This window comes from Zootermopsis nevadensis, unplaced genomic scaffold (genome assembly GCF_977971745.1).
Source record: "Zootermopsis nevadensis isolate Lab colony 2312 unplaced genomic scaffold, Znev_1.0 Znev_ptg000031l, whole genome shotgun sequence".
Lineage (NCBI taxonomy): Eukaryota > Metazoa > Arthropoda > Insecta > Blattodea > Termopsidae > Zootermopsis > Zootermopsis nevadensis.
In genome coordinates this window covers 7,094,564-7,119,407 of record NW_028259163.1, presented here as the reverse complement: position 1 = coordinate 7,119,407, position 24,844 = coordinate 7,094,564, and the positions used below count along the sequence as shown (strand labels likewise).

The 24,844-nt window shown below is 36.1% G+C and overlaps 2 protein-coding genes and 2 long non-coding RNA genes across 4 annotated transcripts in view; 2 read left to right on the top strand and 2 right to left on the bottom strand.

Annotated features, from left to right (window-relative positions):
* Window positions 1-24,844, bottom strand: part of LOC147872063 (uncharacterized) — a 146,000-nt gene that overhangs the window by 115,911 nt on the left and 5,245 nt on the right. The window lies entirely within an intron of this gene.
* On the top strand, window positions 943-8,303 carry LOC147872065 (uncharacterized). Its single transcript, XM_087359249.1, has 7 exons — window positions 943-1,089; window positions 3,545-3,698; window positions 4,841-4,987; window positions 5,446-5,568; window positions 6,203-6,349; window positions 6,954-7,100; window positions 7,916-8,303. Exons 1-6 carry the CDS (start codon window positions 1,033-1,035, stop codon window positions 7,037-7,039), a joined length of 714 nt encoding a protein of 237 aa, XP_087215375.1. The 5' UTR covers window positions 943-1,032; the 3' UTR covers window positions 7,040-7,100; window positions 7,916-8,303.
* Window positions 2,532-4,201, bottom strand: LOC147872066 (uncharacterized). The gene is made up of 2 exons (XR_015538003.1): window positions 4,114-4,201; window positions 2,532-3,437 (listed from the first exon to the last, which is right to left on the bottom strand). It is a non-coding gene; the product is annotated as an uncharacterized LOC147872066 (long non-coding RNA).
* On the top strand, window positions 11,989-24,118 carry LOC147872064 (ankyrin repeat and LEM domain-containing protein 2-like). The gene is made up of 10 exons (XM_087359266.1): window positions 11,989-12,285; window positions 12,491-12,828; window positions 14,538-14,849; window positions 15,862-16,014; window positions 16,877-17,097; window positions 17,886-18,496; window positions 19,447-19,617; window positions 20,561-20,705; window positions 21,128-21,259; window positions 22,183-24,118. Exons 1-10 carry the CDS (start codon window positions 12,237-12,239, stop codon window positions 22,370-22,372), a joined length of 2,322 nt encoding a protein of 773 aa, XP_087215392.1. The 5' UTR covers window positions 11,989-12,236; the 3' UTR covers window positions 22,373-24,118.

Sequence of the window (24,844 nt, the reverse complement as noted above, 5' to 3'; positions counted from 1 at the left end):
GATTAGGTGTGCTAGGCCCGCTTATCAATAGGAGAAGTGGCCTGTCAATCAGGAACGGTGTACTACTCTATAAGCAGCTCATCCGTCCCATAATGGATTACGCATGCCCGATCTGGAGGTCAGCTGCCCACAGCCACGTCCAGAAGCTGCAAGTTCTGCAATCCAAGTGTCTTCGAATTGTTACTAACGCGCCCTGGTACGTTAGTAACAGGCAAATACATGAGGATCTGGGGGTCCCTTTCTTTGCCGACCACATCAGAGCACTAACTGAGAGGTTTGACTCGAGGTTAGCTGGTGTGGGGAACCCCTTAGTTCGGCAACTCGGAAGACACTCGTGCCGAATGAGGGCTGCCAGAGTTCACCCAAGGGCAACCGAGGGCGACTGATGTTCAGCAGGCCAGCCGAAGCCATCCCCAAAAGACGGCCAAGTCAGCACAACGAGTGGTTAGACTACTCGGCTACCCTGACTGAGGTTTTCCGTGCTTTCCTCAGTTGTAAGGTGAATGCCAGGGTATAACTTAATAGGGGCACGGCCCGCCACCCTTCCCCCCGATCATGGAGGCCATCAGCTGAAGTGATCTTCCCCCCATGCCGCAGAGGCCTTCAGCCGAAACGGCCCCTCCCTCTCTGGGTTCATACCCCAGAGACCCAACCAACCAAATTCCTTCGACAACTTGCCTGACAGGATAACCTCCCATCAGCTGCAATAAATCCCAGTTTGAATGGTCGAGGCTCCCGCCACGACGAAACCCCGTTAGCGTTAGCAAAATTTCCGTTCTTATATTACGACCGATTACCATTTCCAGCAATGCGTCTTGTGCGCAGGAATGGTTTCACCTAGGTAGGGACGATGCTTGCGCTTGCGCAGGCCTCTGCCCTCAGTTAGCTTCTTTGGTTGGTTGGTTGCATCCATATTCACAAATAGTTGATAACGGATCTTGGTTTCACTTCTTTGCCGCATTACCTTCCGTATAGAGCTAACGAAGTGGTGAGATAAAACAAAAGTTAATCAGTGAAAGCGAACCCTGCAAGATGAAGAATTTAATAAAATACTTCAAAGGAAGTCACAAATCAAAGTCGCTGAACAAAGTAAGTATGGAACGCCCTTAATTGGGGTAACGTATTTGGTATTTGCCTATTTCGACACGACACCAAATAGTAAAGGCTGTGTAACAGAGTACGCAGTTGTTTTATGTTTTGTATCATTGCATTCAAAATTAATTTGGCAGTATAATAATCGTAAACTCTGTAGTCCACAGGCGATGTACACACGTTTTTCTTCAATATGATATAATTATGCACGTTTATCCCACTTACCTTCCTCACAAATGAAGTTAGAGGTTATTGCAATGCAATTTTCGTACTTTACATAGTTCTCACTGAAATATATGGACACGATTTTTAAAAGTTTTCTTTCGCACTTCCATGGCCATTACTTTGTATTAAGTACTAATCAACAAATGCAATGTATAGCCTACAACATACTTTGAAATATATATTAAGTATATATTAAATCTTGTCCGTCTAATCACAATAATTCTTATTAAATATTAAAATATTACAATAATTAACATTTAAAATATTAAATGATGTTCTTTATCGAAATATTCGATTTACATTAGACCATCATTTTTCATGTTTCAGTTCCTAAAAGAACCATCCTCAGGTGTATATAATGTAAATCGAATATTTCGATAAAGAACAACATTTAATATTTTAAATATTTTAAATGTTAATTATTGTAATATTTTAATATTTAATAAGAATTATTGTGATTAGACGGACAAGATTTAATATATACTTATTATATCACAATATGACGCAACTTTACCATCTTATACTTTGAAATGTTTCCTGGCTCCCAATTTAAAGACAAATAATTCGTAAAATAAAGCGTCTGTTATCCTTCACAACTTTAATTTCGAAATCTAAAAGAATCACGACCACGTATGTTTTGTGAGTAATATAAAATGCTTATTTTCATCTGTGACTAAACTTTTCTGAATTTACACAGAAATTCCCAATATGGCGTCAGTAGGGAAATAAAGTTTGTCTTATATCTGTAATGTGATGAGTGGTGTATGTGAATCCATTATCGTTCAGTTGTGAGCAGAGAAGATGAACTGTCAAATTAAAGGAATTTGTATTTAGATTATTTTGGCTTAATTTTGGGAAGCTGATGTAAGTGAACAAATAGTTTGACTTGAAATCTGACCTCCGGTAATTGGATTATTTTTTGTACTATTCAAAATTGTTTTTAAGAAAGGTTTTTTTATTTGTGATTGTCTTGTGCGTTGTTGGAATACATTGTTTAGTAGAAGCTTGCCGATGTTTCAGAGGTGCTAGCTCTCTGTATCATCAGGGAAATGAGACTGAATGGTGCAACAAGCCTGAAGACGGCCATCTTCATACTTACCTCCATGATAACCTCAAATCTCACTTGTTGCTTTGTAAAGAAAACAAGGAAATTACAAGCAGCTTCGTGTAAGAAAAATTCAGATACACTGCTGTGTTAATAGAACAAAACAAAATACAATTTATCTTTTCTTTAATGGATCTAGATAGAGTATATTTTACTCCTCAATTTTACCACATTTAAATTGTATCAATTCAGAAGTTCCTTCTGTTAACCATCCGTGTGGGTTCAGAATTCCAACTGTTTCTTTTACCTGATATCTTAACATTGATCCTGACAATGAATTAATCAGTATGCAAACATGCAAGGAAACATAACCAAAATAACAAAATGGAACACATTTGTTTATAAAGATTTTTGCAAACAAGTAAGTATGAAGACAAAGCAAATATGTGATGTGACATTTAAACACTGACGTAAATAAATCATAAGGCCATTAGACATTAGTGATGTTTCTTTCTGAGCAACCGTATTTTCCTACATGCACTTGTAAGATAAATGTTAGTGAAAATTTGCTTCTTAAGTCTCTGCATGGCAAATGTGTACGTGACATTGTAGCAAGGTTCAGATGCCTTCAAAATGGCAATGTCGTAGAGCCGTAATATACGAGTTCCTTGATACAACACTCTCTCTTATTTGAACTAGTCAACACAGTTTCTTTCACCTGAATGATTGCTGTCTAACCATCTGCGGAGGAATATGGCTGTCTTCCGTGTTGTTGCCCTGCGCAGTCTGGTAGAAATTCGCAGACATTTCTTAGATGATTGCTTGTCTCCATCAATGTGGCAGCAAATGACATGAGGCAAACTGGCCTTCAGTGTTTTAATTCTTGAAAATCCTCTCGGGTTATCAGCCGCGCCAAGTGGTTAAAACATGAAAAGACCAACGGTTCGTTGTCCTCAGGGTACTGACTCCAGCCCCGTGTGACTGGTGGATGATGTCATGAGCTCGCCTTGTTATGGTCAGCTTACTGGTTAGACGCCTGGGCCTGGTTTCCTGTGTTGAATTTAATTCTTGTTTGCTGTAATGGTTCAAAGTTGAAACAGATTTTCCAGATTAAATATTAACTTCATTATGTTACAGAGAATTCTTAGTCTGTAGAATGACCCATTTTTTCTCTGTTTCCAGTCAAAACCGGCTCACGTGTGCCCAGTCAATGACAAGAGTGGCTGTATTGTGAGGGAATTGGAAGAATCTCTCCAAACTCAAATTGAGGACAAAAGATGGTCAGAAGAGAAGATCGTTAGGCAGGAAAAAGAGATCTGGACTCTGAATGCAGACAGTATGTATGATTTAATTCTATGTCAATTTCTGTGTTTGCGCGTGTCTCTTTAGAAGCCCTGATATTCTCCCCAGTACTCTCTTCCAGTTACGTTGAGAATTTGTTCTGTCTCGCTTAGAGACAAAGCTCTTTGCCTCCAAAGAAGAACCTAGGTTGACTTCAGCTTTCCGGGGTTAACCTTGTCACACGTTGAAAGTTGTGTGTGCCGTAGAGTTATTTATGTTCTCATTTCCCAATGCGTATTACTTGCCTCACCTGCTTCATCGCCCTTGATTTGATTCCTGTTGTAGAAGACTGCATAGTACGGTGTTCTACATTATGCGCTTCTCCCTTCATCTATCATCGACTCTCTTTTAGGTCCAAGTACAGGGTGTAGTCTAAATGATGTTCCCGATTTGAAATACATGCTACTCACGTTTAATGAAATTCAGATGCACAAACTTGGTACCAATGGAAAGAGAAACTCTCCAAGTTTGCGCAGAATCTTCCAAACAGTCTTCTGCAGAATACCAAGCTCTGTGCTGCCTCTGACGGTGGATTTATGCGGGCTGCGTGTGAAACTTTCACGGACACGCTCCACTGTTTCCTCGCTTTCTGACGAGCGGCCAGTTGACTTTCTCTTACATCTCTCCCATTTCTTAAATTCGGAATACCAATTACGAATTGTATGCCCACTGGGTCGATCTGCTGTAAACTTGGTTCAGAAACGCCGTTGCGCACTAATAACAGACCGGTGAACGTGGAAATCCAAGACACAAAAGGCCATTTTCTCTCATATCGCCCCTGGCAGCGAACATTGTTATTACCAGCCCATGAAAGTGATATTTCCCATACATTATTCCAATATAATTTTCTTAATGAATTTCTCATCTGGCTCATGCATGCTGCCTTCTCGACACACACATCATCCCAGTTGTTTTTGTCTCTCTCGGAGACATGTTTTTAGTATGATGTCACGCGCTGTAATTGGAGAAGCCACTGCTTGTTTGCCACACAATGGTTCAGAAATTTGTATGATTCACTAGTGGACTCAAATAGCTGTGTATAAATTTTGCTCTTAACTGTAATGCTTGATTTCTTATTTCCTGAAATACCCTCACAGGAGGAATTTCACAATTTGACATGGTCATAAAATGTTACAGATACTGAGCTGCGGAATAAATTGAGATGCAATAAATTTATTGCGAAGAAGAATGGAGACGAACTTCAATTTCAGACACAGGAGAATGAGAAATTACGAGAAATCCTGTCAGAGCAGGCGAGAGAGAACAGCAAACTGCAGACAGAGAGTATGTATATTTTTATTGTGTTTATGTCCAAAGTTGAAGAGTACAGATTATATACTTCCGCGGTATGAAATGTTGTCAATTACCGTATTAACTACTTGTCTCTTCAGAAGTGCAGATATTCTGCTTGGCAGTTTGTTCCAGTTATCTTAAAAAAAAAAATTCCTAACTAGTGGGTTCAAGATGAAGTTTTGCTCTACAGTAGAACAGATTTTATTGTCATATTTTGAACAACTATGGCTTTCGGGGACGAATCTTGTCAAATTTTAAAACTTATCCAAGATTTTGGCAGATATTTAAATAGCCATTGCCACCCTGAGAGAAGTAGTTCCATTGTCAGCTGTAATGCGGGATCATTCTCGATATTCGGCAAGACTTATTCCTGGAAGCCGTAGTTATAATCTTAACTCGAGCTACAAAAGACTAAGAAGATGATCTAATGTAGTCACAAAATGTTACAGTGACAGAGCTGCGGAATGAACTCAGACACCATAAATTTATTGCGAAGAAGAATGGGGACGCACTTCATTTCCAGATGCAGGAGAATGAGAGGGCGAGAGAGAACAGCAAACCGCAGACAGAGGGTATGCATGCTTTTATTCTATTTATGTTTTAAGTTGAATAGTGCAGACACTTCTTAGTATGAAATTTTGTCAATTACCATGTAACTGCATGTCTCTTCAGAAGCGCAGATATTTTGCTTGGAATTTTGTTCAAAATTTGTTCGCCTCCCTTTAGTTAGTTACAGATAAAGTTCTGCTTTCAGAGAAGAAGAAGAAGATGTGTTACTTTCATATTCTGAAGACGCTCTGTGTTTATTATCCCTTTTAATATTACTCGGGTTCTTATCCCCGGGCTGTCAAAATGACATTTTGCTTACAAAGTTAATTCTTTATGAATTTCTCATTTGTGAAGCCTGTTACATGCTCCATCCACCACATCCCTACTGTTTGTGTCTGTGATGAAAGGGCGTATATATTGTATGACATCAGGCCACCGTAATTGGAAAAGGCACTGGTCTTTTGCCATCTAATGATTTCGACAGTTTTTGGGATCCAGTAATGTAGACAAACAGTGTTCAAAGAAGATGCTCACTTTATTTAAATCCTTTGTTTAAATTTTAGCTATGTAGACTGTGTGCTGTAGCGCGTGGTTTCTTGAAATTCTGTCATGCAAGGAATTTAGCAGACTGTTTTACTTTGTCTTAAAATGTTTCAGAAATGGATCTGCAGAACGAATTGAGATTTCAGAAATCGGTTGTGAAGAAGCATGAGGGCACGATCTCTATGCAGACAGATGTGATTAAGACGTTACAAGCAGTGTGTTCATGGATGGGGAGTGAGATCGACAAACTGCGCAAAGAGAGTACGTATGCTTTTATTGCGTGTATTTACTAAGTTGAAGAGCGCATACTATAAACTTCCTCAATATGAAGTCCTCTCATTTACCATTTGACTGCATATCTCTTTAGAAATGTAGATATTCTGCTCAGCGCTCTTTACCAATTGCTCCCAAAATTTGGTCTTACATCCGAGTTAGAAAATGAGTTTTGCTTCCAAAGAAGATGAAATTTTAGTGTGTTGTTTTCAACGGCTTTGGCTATCGGGAATGAGACATGTCAGATTTTGAAAATTATCCATCCTTTTGTCAAGGATTTCAGTTGCTATTGTTACCGTAAGAATCACGAGAGACCACAAGTGGTGTCGGTTGTGAGCCGTATCAATCCAGGTTCCTCTTCCTTTCAGTGTTTCATAATTCATTTTAATATTATCCTCCTCTTCATGTCTTCAGTCTTGTCCAATCAGTGCTTCTGAACTAAATCCTGTATGTGCTTTTTATCTCTGCCATGCTACGTGCCCCACCAATCTCATCCTTCTTGATCTGATTATCGTAGCTAAAGAATAAATGTCATGTACTTTTATCAGGAGATATTCTACAGACAATTTCAAGCGTTCATAAAATTTTACAGATTCGTATCTATCGAGGAAGTTGGATATTGAAGAATCCGAAGAGATGAATGATTCTGCAGCGGTCCCAAGGTACGCAGATCGGTGAAACAGTGCATTTCGTGGACCTAATATGTTTCCTGATGAAAATAACCCAGCAATGGAGAGTGGTAAGTACCCGTTAATTTTGCTTCTTTATCGAAGGTTTCCTGTGGGTTTCCACGGGATAGTAAATTAAATAGGTTGTTAGACCTGACTTAACATTCTATGCAGTTTGTCTTTCAAAATTATCTTGCAATATAATTTGTAGTTTTCAGTAAAGAATCAGTAAATAATGTTTAGTTACATCATTGGCAAAATAGAATTGCATAAATTGCTAGTGTTTATTTGGTTCGTCATGTTTTTCCAGTGTACCTGTCGCTTGATATCGCTGTTATATTTTTAACAAATGAATGCATATTTTCAAGTACATGTGCGCTTATGTTAAGTGCTTAAAAAGCAGTTTTCGGTGCCTGAACACGCAGTCTTTATTGATCATGTAGGAACGTTGAAATTAAAAAGAAAAAATAGGAATGAAGATACGGTGAAGAAAGTAGGAGAGTGTCTGTTTGAGGTTTGTGAGGAGATGGAAGAACGTTAAGAAAATGATCTTCATAAACAAGGAGTAGGGAAACAAAATTACAAATAAAATTATTTGTTCCATCGTCTGTTCTTTAAAACACGACGTTTCGGTGGCTGGTTCTGTCTCCGTCTTCAGGTGAGAGGTACCTACTCTGTTGGTTCCCTTAGATAGAGATAGTCTCTGTCACAGAACCAGCCTCTGAAACATCGTGATTTAAAATAACAGGCGATGGAAAACGTCCTGACAAAGAATAATTTTTGATGTAAACTACCGTCATCAAAACCCTTTAGAATAAAATTAAAAATATTTATAGGTGTAGAATGATGATTGTACTATAATCAATGTTTATGCTTGGTAACAAAGATTCCAGGGTTCTGCCGTTGGTACCGGTCCAGTTAGAGTGAAAAGGAGCAGCAATTCTGAGAACAGCATTTCAGGCCCACCAGACATCTGGGACTTCGGAAAGAGATGTACTCTCCTGCTCTTCTTTTGGACAAACGGCTTCCTCACGCAACCAGGTTATGAGGGAAGTCACCAGTCCACATAACTCTGAAGAAGAAGAAGAATAACTGATGTCTTTTGGAGAGGAATTAACAGGAAAATTTTTGAAATCATAGGCATAAATTGTTTATTGCAGACACGTTGTAGTGTGACTATTTTTGGATTTTCCTTTATGGAGTATTTATATTTTATGTCATTAATTAAATCTTCATATTTTATATTCTGTGTCTAATAAACCCTTTGACCTCAACTGGTTGTAACAATATTCAGATATCAGCTCCTACCTCAAAGAGAACACAGCACTCCACCATTGCGAGGATCAGTCTGTTGATGCTGTTACGGAAATGCTTGCTGTTTGTTCTGAGAATCATAACAAGTACACAAATATACTCGGTGGGAAAAATGCAGTCATTGAATACCAAAGGATGTGGCATATTGAATTTCCTCTAGGCTGTAAAGGGTTGAATGAAGACGGATCAGATGTGCCAGACATTTTGCATGATATATAACAGGATAAGTACAAAAATGTTCCTCTTCGAGAGATAATATCAGAAAAATTATCGACTTCTCAGTTTTGGAAATTAGCTATTGAAAATTCATGTACAACAGCCTGATTTAGAAAACTGGTGCACAAAAAATTATTCATCTTGAAGATACAATCGTAGGAAAATTATTAATTTATTATGTTTTTAAAATTAGGAACAGAATTATCCAGAATGTTTGGCATGCCGCAGGGGAAGGAAGTAATTAAGTTTTCCACATTATGAAGATTTTCATTTTAAGTAACTGAAGATTGTTTAATGTTGCATTGTAGAAAATAGAGGTCTCGTTAACGCGAATTTGCTCTAATGAGATTGAAGAATCGGCAACAGCTGTTTGTGAAATATAAACTTTTGCATACTCTTATGCAATTTCATTCCTGGCACTTTAAACTTTCAAAGGACTAATTTAATCTCTGCGGAGGTACCGGTGTTATTTTTACTACGCGATTTTCTATAGGTCGGCCTCTTACATGAATGCAACTATCGCATAACAGCAGAGTTGACTGTACACATCAGTCACATGAAATAATCGCAGTCAATCGCGGGGACCAACGAATTGCCGATTGTAAGTGTATAAAATATATTTTTTTAAATTCCCTTTATTTTATTTACGTTATTTCAGAGCTTTAAATGTAATGCCATTATATTACTCGTGAATGTTTGGGTGCTGGGAACGCATGTCGTTGACTTCCCATTTGTTTAAATTATAAAAGAGTTTCAATTTATGCCGGTTCGTCCAGGAACGCATCCCCGGCGTGAATCGAGGGCTACGTGTAATTGCCTTGAATTTCACTGGGCATTGCTAGTAGAGACATAAATGCGAGCTGTTGTGGCCAAAAGCCATAAAATTAGCAAATTCAAGTCTGATAATAGAATCCACAGACATTCTGGCAGTGGATTCATGAGAGCTGTTGTAATCGAAGTGAGACTAGTTATCGCTACTTCAGTTTGCATAGGTTAGGACATTCAAAATGTAAAACAACTTGAAAAGAGGATGTGAACCGATGGCATGTGTAGGACTAGACGTTCCCAAATTCTTGCCAAAAGTACATAAAGTCAGTGTTGGGAGGTAGCCATGAAGGGGAGAGCTGGCTGCCTTGTGATACCAGGTGAAGGAAAGAGGACCATGGGACCCAAGTCAAGCTGCTGGTTGCTAACCATTCTGATGTGCCATGCAAATAGAATTGGATCCACCGATTATGGCCCCTGACCTTGTACGGAGTGCCCAGTATGCGGACCACTCAGTGAAGGAAGGAAGGAGTTTCTGTCGGTCAGTACAGTCTGTGTCAGTGCTGTGTTAACAACATGCCACCTGTTCGTTCAATCTCCTTTCTGGTCATTGATAACGCCTCGTATCACAACACTCAGACAGACAAAACCCAGCGACGTCTTAATCAAAGAAGGACGAAATGAAAGCCTGGCTATTGGAGTAACACTGAAGACTACAATGAAGTCCTACCGGATCCACATTAAAAAGAGAGCCATTGCAGCTACCAAAGGGAAGCTAGAAATAAAAAATCTAAGACAATTTAGCCTTGAAACCGCTGTAAGACTATTCGAAGCTAAAACTGTCCCACTGCTAACCTATGGAATCGAAATCGCATGGTCCAACCTAAGTCTGAAAGACGTAAAATCACTGGAAAACGTCAAGGCAAGATTCCTGAAAATTACTCTTGGAATTTCAAAATACGCGCCATCAAGACTGGCCTACGAGCTAGCGAAGGAAACGTTCCTGATGGAAGATCTGCGTTACAGGCTACTGCTGCCATCTATGGAAAACTCGTCGCGACTACTTGAAGAGAGGAAGTGGAAATGGGAGAATATATGGCTGGATTTCTACACCACAAGCGTGATGAACGACCGGGCATGGACAGGACCGAACCAACTACTGCGTCCCGCAATTACAGAGACAGGCAGTTCACGGCTACCACCACAAGATCTGTAAAACGAAACTCTACCACGAAACTATGTGATCAACGATGCGACAGATACCACATAACAAAATGTAAAAACAGAACCAAATCGATCAATGAATATGGCAAGGATTAGGACGTACTACATACAGGAAAACTTTCTTATGCACACCTGTGCGCTTTTCATATAGTATTATTACTATTGAAGTTACTATGTGTATTTACTGACTTAGTATTTCTCTTTCAGCTCCTGTTTTACGAAGGCTTAAAGTGTTAGCTGTGAATTTGGGTCGCTACGAATTGTGTTTAAGCAATCGAAAAATGCATTAACTTCCCCATATATTAAGTTGTGGTGTAGAATATACCAGTCTTGCAGTGTGCAACATGATGAAATAAGACGAAACGTTTTGTTATCAAGGGTTATTTCTGCTAATAAATACGAAGTCACAGATTAGAGAACGAAGGTGCACAGAACGAACTTGTACAGAGAGCATAAAAGAGACACGCAGAGGAATATTTTTCACTGCTTTCCACATGCTGGAATTTAGTTGCATTCCTGTACACTTCTTATGGACGGCAAGATCAAGGTGAGTTTGAATTAAAATACAATATTTTTGTGTTTTTGAGAAAATCATGAATAATATATTGCTGAATATATATTTATTATCACAGTCTATACACAAACGTATTTAAAATGTTGTTGTTAAAATTTATATAACACTATAACATCTGTAGTATAAAATATTACAATAAGTTATATTATGTTATATTATCGTAGTATGATGTTACATTTATTATGGCGCTTATTATTAATTGTACGACATGTTTCGATGTTTTATGACATCATCTTCTGCTTTATATCGTCGTTTTTATCATTTTAAAACTATTATATATTTCGATGCAATGCATTTATTGATTTATAGGTATATTTGTAGATTTTTCTGTCTTCATAATGCTCTGCATGTCTGTAGTTAGACGTTCATTTTCTGTGAAATTAACGTCCAATTTTCTATTATGAAATGAGCATGGATAAAAGCGCCACAATATAACATAATATAACTTATTGTAATATTTTATACTACAGATATTATAGTGTTATATAAATTTTAACAACAACATTTTAAATAAGTTTGTGTATAGACTGTGATAATAAAAATATATATTTATAACATTTAGTTTTTTACTTATGAGTTATTTTGCAATAAATCGTTATTGTACAGTTATGTTTTCAGTTCTTTGTTTGTTTGCTTTTGTATTGTAATGTCTGCTCACTGCTGTGAGAACCTCATATATGCAATTAATTTCCTCCTTCACACTTTTATAAGCTCCTGTACTTAATCCTCCATGAGCATATCAATGCCCAAGTACTGAATCAATTGCACTCAAGCCGTGAGAACCTTAGATTTCATCAGGCATGATGTATATACTACCAAAGAAAATAGCATTTTACGGTCCGTGAAATGGTGTCTATCATCCCGAGGTTGGTACGTCTCTGTGGTTGGTATTAGTAATTGCATCATAACGGAAAAACAATTGAAATCGAGTTTTATAAAGCTTCTGCTTTGATTTAACGTCTTCCTACATTGACTCCTTTGAAGTTCTTGTTTTAAGAAGGGTTTTATGAAAGTTATGTGTACAGTAGATTTTTATATTTAAACGCAACGTTTTTATGTGAAGGACGCGGCAATTTCGAAACAAAAATTTTGTGATACTGCTAATTGTGAAGAAATGTATTACGGTGTAAATATACCTAGTGACACTGTCTTGGAATCTGATGGTAAGTAAATGATAGTAAGGAGAGTATTTATTCACTTGCAAATGAAAGTGTAGAAAATTTTCTACAAGAGCCTCTGCTTTTAAAACCTGTCATTATTTTAATTATTTTCTTTTGGATGTAAAATAGGTAATTACTGTCTGTTGAATTTCCATTGACAGATTTCTGCAGCATTTGTATATATAAACATTTTTGCTTCATTTTTCAGACACTCTGCATGTCTATAATGACAAATCAGAAGCACTGAAAATTGTGAAAAAATACAAGGAAGCGAGGTTTAATTCCTTTAAGACAAGACAGGAGGCTGTGGAATTTGCAGTTCAAGCTCCTGAAATTGTAGTTCCCATATGTGTGTTATCAGGAAATTTAGAAACCAGCAGTCCTGTAATAGGTGAAAAACCAAGTCCTTTCAAAGCACCTAAATCACAGGATTTGGTTTGGCTGAGGAAAGTGATAGAATGTGGTGACACTCTTACATTCACAAATACCATCTGGTATAATCCTCGTTACCTAGTGAGTAGTGGAGATACTCCAGCCATTCTTCAGGTATGCAGGTTGCTTTCTTATAAGTAGTTTTGAAATGTATGTGTTAGTATTCTACATAGAATTCCTAACTCGGTCATCACTGATTTTAATGCTCTTTTCATACACAAAAAATAAATCAGACTGCCCTACCAAAACATTCTGTGCAATAAAATGGTTTCACAACATTAAGAGTGAGCATCAGAAGCAGGGATTTTGAAGTTAGGTGTTTCTTTTATTTTTATATGTGTAGTTGGGAGCCATCTATGAATGACTAAATGAAATCCAGGCTGTTGTATGGGTGATTATATACAGAAACCATGCTTGTTAAAAAAATTTTAGGTCCATGGGTTAAGATAGGGTTATGAAAACTGGCATGAGTAATGTTTTTGTTTTTTTTCCCTCTGTTATTTGTGTGTTCAAGATACAGGCTTGTTATTTTGTATTTTTTATAATTATGTAAAAAACCAATTTAGCTTATGTATATATCACAGAGAACTTAAACAAAAATTATCTGGTGTTGATATTTCCCCAAGGTTTCGTTAATACATTCAAAGGAATGTGTTAGAATTGCATAAGAAAATAAAGAGAAGAGAAACTTGATTATACTATTGCAAGATTAGAGCATTTGTCAAGAAATCACTGGTATATCTAGTCTAGCAATAGGATGTTTCAGTCTTCTTAGCAAGAACTGCTATAAAGTTAATGAAACTTCACCTTTTTGTGTAACAACCACGAGACCCAGCTATAATAATACATTTTTGCAACTGGTTTATCCAGACAATGAATGAAGATTCACTGACCCACAAGTATTGTTTTTTACTGACAAAGCCTGGTTTTTCTTAATTGGACATATGAACACACAAAATAACTGATTCTGGTGCTCAAAATACCCTGGAGTCCTTCATTATATTCTGCTTCAAAATCGAGAAGTTGGTGTTTGGTGTGGAATCAGTGTATGGTGAATAATTGTCTCAGTTTTTCTTTTATGGATAGTCTTCACTCAGGAAGTTATGTTAATTAGACTTTCAGCAGGATTCAGTAAAGGTGAACACAACCGATAACTCTGTGGCCGCAGTAACTGACATGTTTGTTGAAAAATGTATTAATGAAAGTTTATGACCAACTTGTTTCCCAGACCTCACACTGTGTGATTTTTATTTATGGGGTAGCTTGAAAGACAAAGTGCATAAAATAAATCAAAGAGAATATTGCGGAAGCAATATTCAAGATTTTCCCAGCAAGCAGCAGTTTGTGAACTGGAGTGTGCTTTGCTGTGCATTTTTATTAGAATAAAAGTCAATGTTGTTCTTTGAGATTTATCTTGAGATCCAAATGTAAAACAGAGAAGAACATCCATGTTCTTCTTTGATTTTAACTCTTATGGGGATTTACCATTTTTTCTGGGTACTTTCAACCTTAATTCCACTGGGAACTACAGTAAGATGTGTCACAGTCTTTAATTTATATATTATTTATTTATTTTACATTAGCTGTAATTTACTCTATAAACTTATAAATCATTATGCTTTGTTCTGCCTGACGGTAAAAGTGAATAATCTATTCATTATCAATAATGACCTGCAACTGTAGAACATCGCTAGCAGAGAATTGTACATAATTGTCAGTTATTATTCATAAGTGATATTTAATCACTATTACTGCACATTTACATGACAGATGATCAAATTTAAATAATTTATTTACTGTTTCTTTGTCTTTTCCGGGTTTAGGAAGGCTCACGGTATAACGCAATGCATGTAGCAGCCAAGGCTTGTGACGCACAAATATGTGATCTAATTCTACAGACAGTGAGCAATGTTGCATTTATTCAGTTGCTGTATGGAGATGATGATGCTGCCACCTGTGAGGACCGAGCTCGTATCTTGTTGGATCTTTACCTGAATACTCCTGATAAGGCCCTCAATGAGACTCCGATACATTTTGCAGTTAAATTGGGAGCTCTTTCAGTTGTAGATGTATTGGTGTCTTATCCACAATGTGATAGACATGCGAGGAATAAATATGGACAAACACCAAGAGATGCAAGTAACATGTATTTTCATTATCATATATACATCACAGTATTCTTCAGGAGTGAGTACTTGGCATAAAATATTTATGTTATTCTCTGTGCTTCAACTAAGAAGAATGTGATTGGTTGGTAATGTAGTATGATGGGAGAATCAAGAAATATGTACAAAGTTTTGTTTGGGAAACCGTAAGACAAGAGGTCAAGGCATAGTTGGAAGTTGGTCAAAAGTATTATTTGAAAAAGTGATGGCGCATCAAATTCCATGAAATGAGGGAATTTTTTTGACTATTTGAATGACAGAAATTTTTAAGGAAAATTCCTCTACCTTGGAGTTAGTTGGTCCAAAATATTTCTCAGTTTGTTAAAAAAGTGATAATATAACCCAGAAATTTATTTCACACCCAGTGTTATTGATTTTCATAAAAAATTAAATTAAGTATATCATAAAGTATTTAGCACATTGACATTTTAAAATATTGTTTGTAAGAATTTGTGAAGGCCTTTCTTTTAGAGTTTTACCAAGGATCTCATTTACGTACTTATAAACCTTTTTTTTCTCTACACTTTGCATAAAGTGTTTAGAGATGTCAGTGATAATGAAATTATTATATATATATATATATATATATATATATATATATATATATATACAGTATATGATTCCATTTTAAAGTTTAGAAATTTGATATAATTGAATGTGATGTGACGATAATTATGAATTGTGAATAGATAAGAGTCTGTCATGGCTTATGTCAGTTCCATGAAATTGCCTGGAGAGACTCACAAACAGAAAAATGACAATCCAGATAGTCATTAGACTGGTCAAGATTCAAACTAGCTAACCTCCCTAATACAAATGTGGAGTGCTGCCAGAGGACCAGTCTGCTTGCTGAGATGTAGGATTTTACATAGCTGAAACAATTAAAATAGTGTGGCTACTTCCTGTAACCCGTTATATGTACATAACGTTATTTCTATCTTACTTACCATACTCATGATTTCTCCTTCTTCTTTTTTTCCAGGTTATCTGCAGTCGTGTTTCCTCTCCAGATGAAAGTCTAAGGCAAAAACTGTCAAATTTACTGGATGAGATGTTTTATGTTCCTGTACTTAGATCAGAGGATAATTCTGTACAGCCTACTGTTGGTGATCCATTCTCTCCTGCTTGCCCTCTGGTTGGTAATAAATTGTTTTTACACATGTATTCACTATGCAGGGTCCTGTCGAGAAATTTAAATTAGTCAGAGAATTCTCTCATATCAGAGCACGTAGTTTTCAAAGTGAAGCTGAGACAATTCAGGGTGTTCACAGGATGTCTGGAGATTCATTTCTAGCAGGAATGTTGACAGTTACTTCTGTTACCATGTTTAGACCCCACACACTGCTTATTTGATGGATGCTAGGAGGTTTATATGTTCTGTCTCATGTATTGTGTGTGTACTTCATATGTAACCAAAACTATCAAATATAACAGTTTGTAAAATCTTTTACTTAACGTGAAATGTTTTGTCACAATTTTTTTTTCGTCATCATATTGCCTCGCATTGAAGAGTACAGATTAAATGTGTTCCTCTCATAACACCTTGATTAAAGCTTTTTTGAATTTTTTTGTAGATGTTCTGTTTTTATGTGGTTAATAGCTGTTTTCCATTATTTAATTGTATCTTGACTTTATTATATTTTGAATGCCTTCTGAATTTATTTGTCTTTGTGTTTCAGTTTTCAGTTCTATAGGAAATAATCTAGGGACTGTGTCCTTTTAGGTAGGGTGATCGCCATACACCACCTACTGTTGTCCCCTTGGTCCATTCTTGATCAAGGAGACTGGGCTCCATGAGCTGACAGTGCATATATATCTATACTACACCCACCCAATCACCAATGAAATCAACCTGTCAGTCTCTGGTGTTGGAGGCAGACACAGTCTGTGAAATGCAGAAAATTAACTTCATACAAACATGGCTCATCATCAGAGGAGACGTCATTCTATTAATTTACTGTTTGTTCTAAAATGTTTCTAAAATGTTTATTCATCAGGTATTAAAAGCTGATCCACTTAATGGAAGGATGGAAATCCGGGCTGATGCAGGACCAATGAATCATGAAAAAGCAATCGTGTTCCGGAAGAAGTGGAAGACTCCTCCTCGGATGCCTCGGACTCCAAAGCAGAATGCCTGCAGACAGGCATATACAGGAAGTCTGAGTTGTCATGCATTTAGACTGCTGGATGTGGAGAAAGGATTAGAAAGAGTTGGCAGGTGGGAGATACGGACGACTTCAAGCTTATGTTTCTTTCACTTTGCTTTAGTGAGACACTGTTTGCCCAAATCTAAGTGGTTCTTGAAGTCAGAGCTTCAAATATAGAAATTATTTTACTCAACAAACAGTTATTTTCTTATGTATTATAAGATAAATGCACCATGACCTGAGAAAGGGCAAGTGTATTTGGTGCCCCATGTGAACCTTTAGCCTTGCACGTCCCAGTTAACCTCTAAAAGCGAATATTGTGCATATGTAATTTCAAATGAAGTTTAGATTATGAAGCAAAATGATATGTTACTGTTACTGAATGTATAGATTTTAAAATTTAGAACCTCACGAGGCAGTCTGTTTGACAGGAAAATGCTGACTCCACTACTCACACATCAGCCAATCATAAGTAATATCAAGCATTGTTGATGGTAAATTACAAGGCCATTTATTCTTTCCTTCCATTTTATCTTTCTGTATTTAGATGCGTGTTTTATTCTACTTGATGCTGTTTCTCTGCCTCTTATTATTCATTCAGTTTTGTTGACAGTGTTCCTCAGTTTTTCCATATAAAAATAATGGGATTCAAGAAAATGTTTTTACTATTTTCACATGAAATAATATTAGTATATTTGTTTTAGTAGTAGAATGGTGTCCTGCTCAAACAGTTTCAGTTAGTAGCTTGATGTTATTGGCCAAAGAAAATGTTGACCATGAAGCATAATGAAAAGGAAGAAAATATCTGCTTTACTTTGCCCGAAAGTATAATATATTTTGTGCCTGTGATTTCTTACAGGGACCTGGCTGAGGAATTCAGGGTTGGTTGGAATGAATATTGGCCATTTCTTGATACATTTACAAATTTGGCCTCTGAGGATGGGCTTCAGAAACTTGAGGCTTATCTGAAGAACAGATTTGAGGAGGCTGCACAGAAACCATATTCAACCAAGGAGTGTTATGATAGTTCAGAATGTGTAGTGAGTGGTTGTGTATCATCTTTAACAGAGTATAGTGAAAATCAGTCAGTTGATGATGAGATTAGTCCAGTGTCAAATCTGTGCCTTGCTTTTAAAGCGTGCAGTCTGTCTGACACCAGTCCAGTTAAACCACTAGTAGAGAATGCCAAGTATATTCTTTGCGCCTTAGAAATACAAGGAAATGGTAAAGACACAGACAAAACCAGTGGTGCTAAGAAAGATATCCATGTCCGAACAGAAGAAGAATGTATGAGGATTTGGTCTGATGCTTCACAGTGCTTATGCTTCAGACAAAATCATAATTTTATGAGAAATGCTAGGAAAGGTTGGTCCTTCAAGAGAAATCATGTGCGGTCTACATCTGACAAAGCTAACACACAATCTTCATCAGATGGAATTACAAGACGACTTACATTTGTAGAAGATAATGGTGAGTGCATATTTGTTACGTTGTTTGCATAAAATAAATGTAGAATTTAATTTTATTTATTATTTGTAGAAATTATATTAGTTTATGTAAGGTACCTTTATTCCACCTTAAAAATGTAGTGATACTCGGGGATTAACAAAGCACTGAAAATAAATATATATCCATCACCATTTCAGTTCCATCTAGTGATAATTCTTCATTATTTGAACCTCTGAACTAAAGTAAGTAAATGCTGAATGTGACTAAAAATTGTTTATGTATGTATTTATTTATTTGTGGTTTATTTAATGATACTGTCAGTAGTTCAGATTACTTAGCATCAAATGATGAGATGAGTAATGAATAATGAATTTGAAAGGATATGGAAGAAGGTGGACATGGTCTGATCCCAGAATTTGCAGGGAAGTCCTGAGTAAAACCATGAAAAACCTTAGGATAACTAGTCTCCAGGCTAAGATTTAAATCATATGCCCCAAATAAGAAGCAGGAGAATTACGGATTTTTTGTTGGAATCAGTTCGTGTGATGTAGGTTGAAGTCTTTGACACTCCCAAATGTAACTGAGCGACCTTTGTAACAAATCAAATTTTTACCCATTCACGCCTATACTCGCTGCATATACTGGTCTCTTTCTTGAAAACATAAGTCCTCCAAGTGTTAGGGTTTCCAGTGAGTGGAGTTTGTAGAATCAATTTGTTCTTGAAAAATCATACAAGTTTAGAATGTCTAAAAAGAGATTTTTAGCAGTACCAATATTTTACTTCTGTAGATGGTGCTGTGAATGCTGTAAATACCATTGCATTCTATTCTTCTGTGACACTCAGGGGATTTTAGACAATATAGTTACTGTTACAATTGATCTCCTTCCTCATATTCATTATTGTTGATCCTATTAGCATATTGTACATTATAATAAATAATGAAGCTAATTAATTATGTACTTTCCACTAGATTCTGACCAGCAGTGTGATAGTACAAGAATTAGTGAGATGGAAGGTTCCATTCATGAAACACACTGTAATCTGAAAGTGAGCAACTTTAAAAAGAGACAGACATATAATTCAGAAACTAATAAGTTACATAAAATGACATACATATCATCAGGTGGTGAGTTTTCAGAAGGTAAGATTTCTGATGCGTGTTTTTATGTACATGTCTTTTTAAAATGTGAATTTATGCTAATATAAGTGCTGGAGACTGAATATTGTATGGTGCAGTGTTTCTCAACCTGTGGTACACGTACCACTGGTGGTATGCGAACTAAGTAAGAAAAGCAGAAGATAATATTAACATAAATAAGATTTCCCTGAACGAATTTGGTTAGTGGTACTTTTAGTGTGTTAAATTAGAATTAGTGGTATGCCGGCGAAAAAGGGTAAGAACCCCTGGTTTAGTGGAATACAGGGCTAGTCTAAGTGATGTTCACGATATGAAAGAAATAATACGTTCAATGAAATTCAGATGCACAAAATTGGTACCAATGGAAAGAGAAACTCTCCAAGTTTTGTTTCAGTACATCACAGGTGTTCAATGCGAGCCCCCTTGGTAACTCGGCACACATCCAGCCTGTAGTCGAGTTCCTCCCAGATACGTTGCAGCATATCATGATCGATTGCTGTAATGGCTTCTGGCAAGGTCTGCGGTGAGGGTGGCACGAAGAATATCTTTGGTGAACTCCTACAGAAAAAAATCACAGGGCGTCAGGTCCGGTGAATGTGGAAATCCAAGACACAAAAGGCTCCTCTGCCTTCGTTGGCAGTAATTTTCTGTCATATCGCCCCTGGCGGCGAACAGTGTTACTATGCGGCCGCGAAGTATACCAACATAAACTTGGAGAGTTTCTCTTTCCATCGGTACCAATTTTGTGCATCTGAATTTCATTAAACGTGAGTAACATGTGTTTCAAATCGGGAACATCATTTAGATTAGCCCTGTATAAAGACCTGAAGGGACTAGTTGTAATTTACAGAATGTAGGGGTTCTGACCATATAATTTTATGAAATGTATAGATGGTAGCCTCTAACAGATCATGTCTTATGCATGTGAGTTTTATTTGTATTCCAGATGATGATGATGATGAATATTTCACACCACCATCAACACCTGCAAAACTCAGCAGAAATGAAGTACATTCATACTGCGATGATGATGATGGCGATGACGCTGAAATGTTAACACCAGACGAATGGCCAGATGTTTTTATACAAGGGTAAATACTGAATGTCACATAAAGCAAAGAGTAGAATAATTTTTCTACCCACTACTGCTGCTACATTTATTTAACCAAAATGTTGGGGAAAGTTTTTTTGCCCGCTGCATAGAATTCATATTTGCCTTGTCAGCAGTTTGTCATTCATGAAATCTTTATCTGACAGTGAAGTACCCAAACACACTAATTGTTACCTAATTTTTGTAGACAGTAAAATTTTAATCACTTAAAGTGCTAGAAGCTGTATTTTGTTGTTTCCTCATCTTGTAATTTTCAAACGCCTGTGCTGCCATGTAGTCTTATATGTGGTTAGCAACATTTAGATCTAATGATGAAAAATCTGTAACCACCTTAAAGAGTGCCCAGAATACTAAGTATATGAGCACAAAATAGTCTTATTGAAATATAATTTTTTTTTCTAGTGACTCACCTACCAAGTTGGATGCCACTGTAATGCAGGCATTGGATGGCTTAAATATAGACCCTATAGAATATCCTAACATTTATAGATGGCGACATTTGGTTTTGCTGTACTCTGAAAGTGTGAGAGCCATGTAAGTAATGTGTCTAATGTAAATAAAATTAGTCAGTAATAAATCAAAATGACATTTACGATAATTCCAACTTTTATGGTTCCCAGAAAATTTAACATTCAATTTTTGTATGTACTGCATTTTCCATGGACAATCCATAGTACTCTATGTTGTATGAAGTGTACAAGTTCAATTTGTTGTCCATTGTTTGTATTTGTATTATCTTTGTACACAATATTAATTAAATTAAAAAAGAATTATGAACATGTTCCTAGCCATCCATAGTATTTCATCTGTTTTCACTTTCAAACTAAATAGTAAATATCTTGTTTGGAATGTTCATGTGGAAATGGATTGTTAAATTGTGTAATTATGCTTACAAGATCATGGTTTCAGCTTTAATAATATTTCTGTTATGTTCCACTTTGAAGTTTCTGATTGTTAAATTGATTTAATATTTTTCTTGTATTTCGATAAACACAGAAAGTTTTGTAAAACTCCTTTTTGCCAGAGTAGAGTTTCTCGTATGTGCATATGGATAATAACAAGAAGACATGTATAAAGTGAAGCTTTCATGATAGACTCTCAGGTTACAAGCCATGTCAGGTGGCTGAATGGTGAATGAACCATATTTTCTGCCAACATTGTGAGAGAAATCTGTGTTCTCATCCTCAGGGCTCAGATTTGTTACGCAGCAGCCTTGAGGATGAGAGCAGGGGTTGTTTTCGAAACGTTGGCAGAAGATATGGTCTATTCACCATTCAGCCACCTGACGCGGCTTGTAACCCGAGTCTTTCATCAACAAGAAGACATGTTTTTCAAATTTTAAATAAATGTCTATGGAAAATTAAGTTGAATTACAAAGAAGTGGAAATGGTGGACAGAATTTGTCAATGGACATTAAGAAGGTAAAACATTTTAATTATATGTCTTGTAACTTTCAGATGGTCCAGTCCTCTTCCTTCGAGGCCTAAAGCAAGAACTAGAATGCTTCAGACACCTGTCGCAGATTCTTCACAATACCAAAAAGGTATGCAGTCTTCCACTCCTCCACAGGCATGGCACAAAATTACAGGATCATATTCACTATTAAGTCATCAGGGGTTGAAAAGAAAAATGCTTATGAAATTCTAATAGCCTATATTTTATAATTAGAAATATGTTTATCTATATCTAGATGTAGTAAATTCTGATGTTTGTTAAATTTGTATTATCAGATATTAGAACATTTTAATGCAATGGATAGTTTATTATGTAGGAAGCACATGTGGGATATTTTCACATGATCTTAAAATTTTATGCAGGTAAGGAATAAAAGATTCTTAAAAGAATAAGAAGAAGAAGAATTGATCAGTAAAGGAAGTCAGCAATAAGAGTATTTCTTAAAAAAAATTTCTCAAATAGAGATAATTCCATATGTTGACAAATTAAACTTTAGGCTTCTTGGACGTAGGACCCAGTGATTCATTCACCTTTTTTGTCTCAGTTTACTGTATAATTTTTCTTGCCATTATATTATTATCAATAATGACCTGCAATTATAGAATATCGCTAGCAGAGAATTGTACATGATTGTCAGTTATTATTCATAAGTGATATTTAATCACTATTACTGCACATTTACATGACAAATGATCAAATTTAAATAATTTATTTACTCATTTACGTGCATATAAACCTTTTTTTCTCTACACTTTGCATAAAGTGTTTAGAGAGGTCAGTGATAATGAAATTATAAATACTGTACAGTATATGGTTCCATTTTAAAGTTTAGAAATTTTATATAATTAGGCATACGTGGAAGTTGGTCAAAAGTATTATATGAAAAAGTGATGGCCCATGAAATGAGGGAATTTTTTGACTACCAGAATCAGTTATTTTGTGTGTTCATATGTCCAATTAAGTAAAACCAGGCTTTGTCAGTAAAGAACAATACTTGTGGGTCAGTGAATCTTCATTCATTGTCTGGATAAACCAGTTGCATAAATGTTTTATTATAGCTGGGTCTCGTGGTGAAGTTTCATTAATTTTATAGCAGTTCTTGCCAAGAAGACTGAAACATCTTATTGCTAGACTAGATAGAATGCTAAATTTAATTAGGTACTACTTCTACTTTAGATAGCTTATTGGTTTTTATACAATAGTCTTGTTTGGTCTAAATTGGAGTATGGATCTGTTACTTGGAATTCTATTACTTCCACTGATTCTACCAAAGTTGAAAGAATTCAAAGGAAATTTGCTGCTTTATGTCACGCCAGATTTTTTAATGGCCTAAGTGACTATAATTATGAAGATGTTTCAGTGAGGATAAATTTTCTTTGACTGCACCTGCGGAGGAGCCATCTTGATGCTCTCTTTCTCATTAATATATTTAAAGGTAAAATTTGCTGCCCATCCGTTTTGGATTCAGTTTCTTTGTGCGTACCCTCCGATCCATTAGGGACTACTTCTCGTTTCTCTGTTTATCGTAGTCTTAAAGCTAGTTCCTTGTTTAGGTGTGCTTCTGCTGCGAATGCAGTCTGTCAGCGCATCAACATTTTTAACAAGGAGAATATTTTTCTTGGGCATTTTATTTAGCCAATTTCCTTTTCTTTTCTTTTTTCTTTTACTAAAGTTTCATTTTGTATGTATTATTTATATTTAACTGTTTTTAATTTAATTATTATATACCTAGGCATATTATTCAGCTCATTTGCTTGTTGATTATTTTGTAACAAATTAATGAATTGATATATTATCATTATTATATTGTACATCTATATATTTAGTTTATTGTTTGTTTGTTTTTGTATTGTTATGTTTATGTTTATTGTTAGTGCTTGGCTGTTATTGGCCTCTTTTGGATGTTGCCAAGCACTCTAATAAATGAAATGAATTGAATTATTATTATTATTATTATTACATTACTCCTACTTTGCACACTTTCGTAAATTAGTTAAGGCTACCATTAAGTCTGATAGGCGGCGGTGGTTAAAGTCTGTTGATGACAGTCTTAAAACTCACCCTCAGCATTTTTGGAAACACCTTTCAAATTTCAAAAGAAAAGATAACTCCTTCATTCAGCTAAAAATTGGTGATCAGTTTGTCAGTGACCCGAAACACATTGCTGATGAATTTGCTACGCATTTTGAATCAATTTTTAACACTTCTTGCCAGTCCGTCACTCCTACCGATACTTTTACTTCTGATTTTTTGCCCGCCGCTCCTATCTCTCGTGCTGAAGTTAGCAAGGCGATCAAGCGCCTCAGACCCTCAAAGTGTGTGGGGTTAGATGGAATTCCTTTGTTAGTAATTAAGGGTTGTTCTGATATTTTCACTCCCTTATTAACCTATATTTTTAATTTAAGTGTAACTAGTGCCACCTTTCCGTCCCTGTGGAAAGAAACAGCTGTTGTTCCTGTGTTTAAAAAAGGCAACAGTTCCATTGTTAGTAATTATAGACCCATCTCTATTCTTAATAACTTTTCAAAAATATTTGAATTTATTGTCTATGATCATTTGCAAAAAAATTTTAAGTACAGATTAAATCCCTCAAAGCATGGTTTTCGTAAATTTAATTCCACAGCAACAAATTTGGTTACTTACCTTAATTCCGTTTTACCTTCA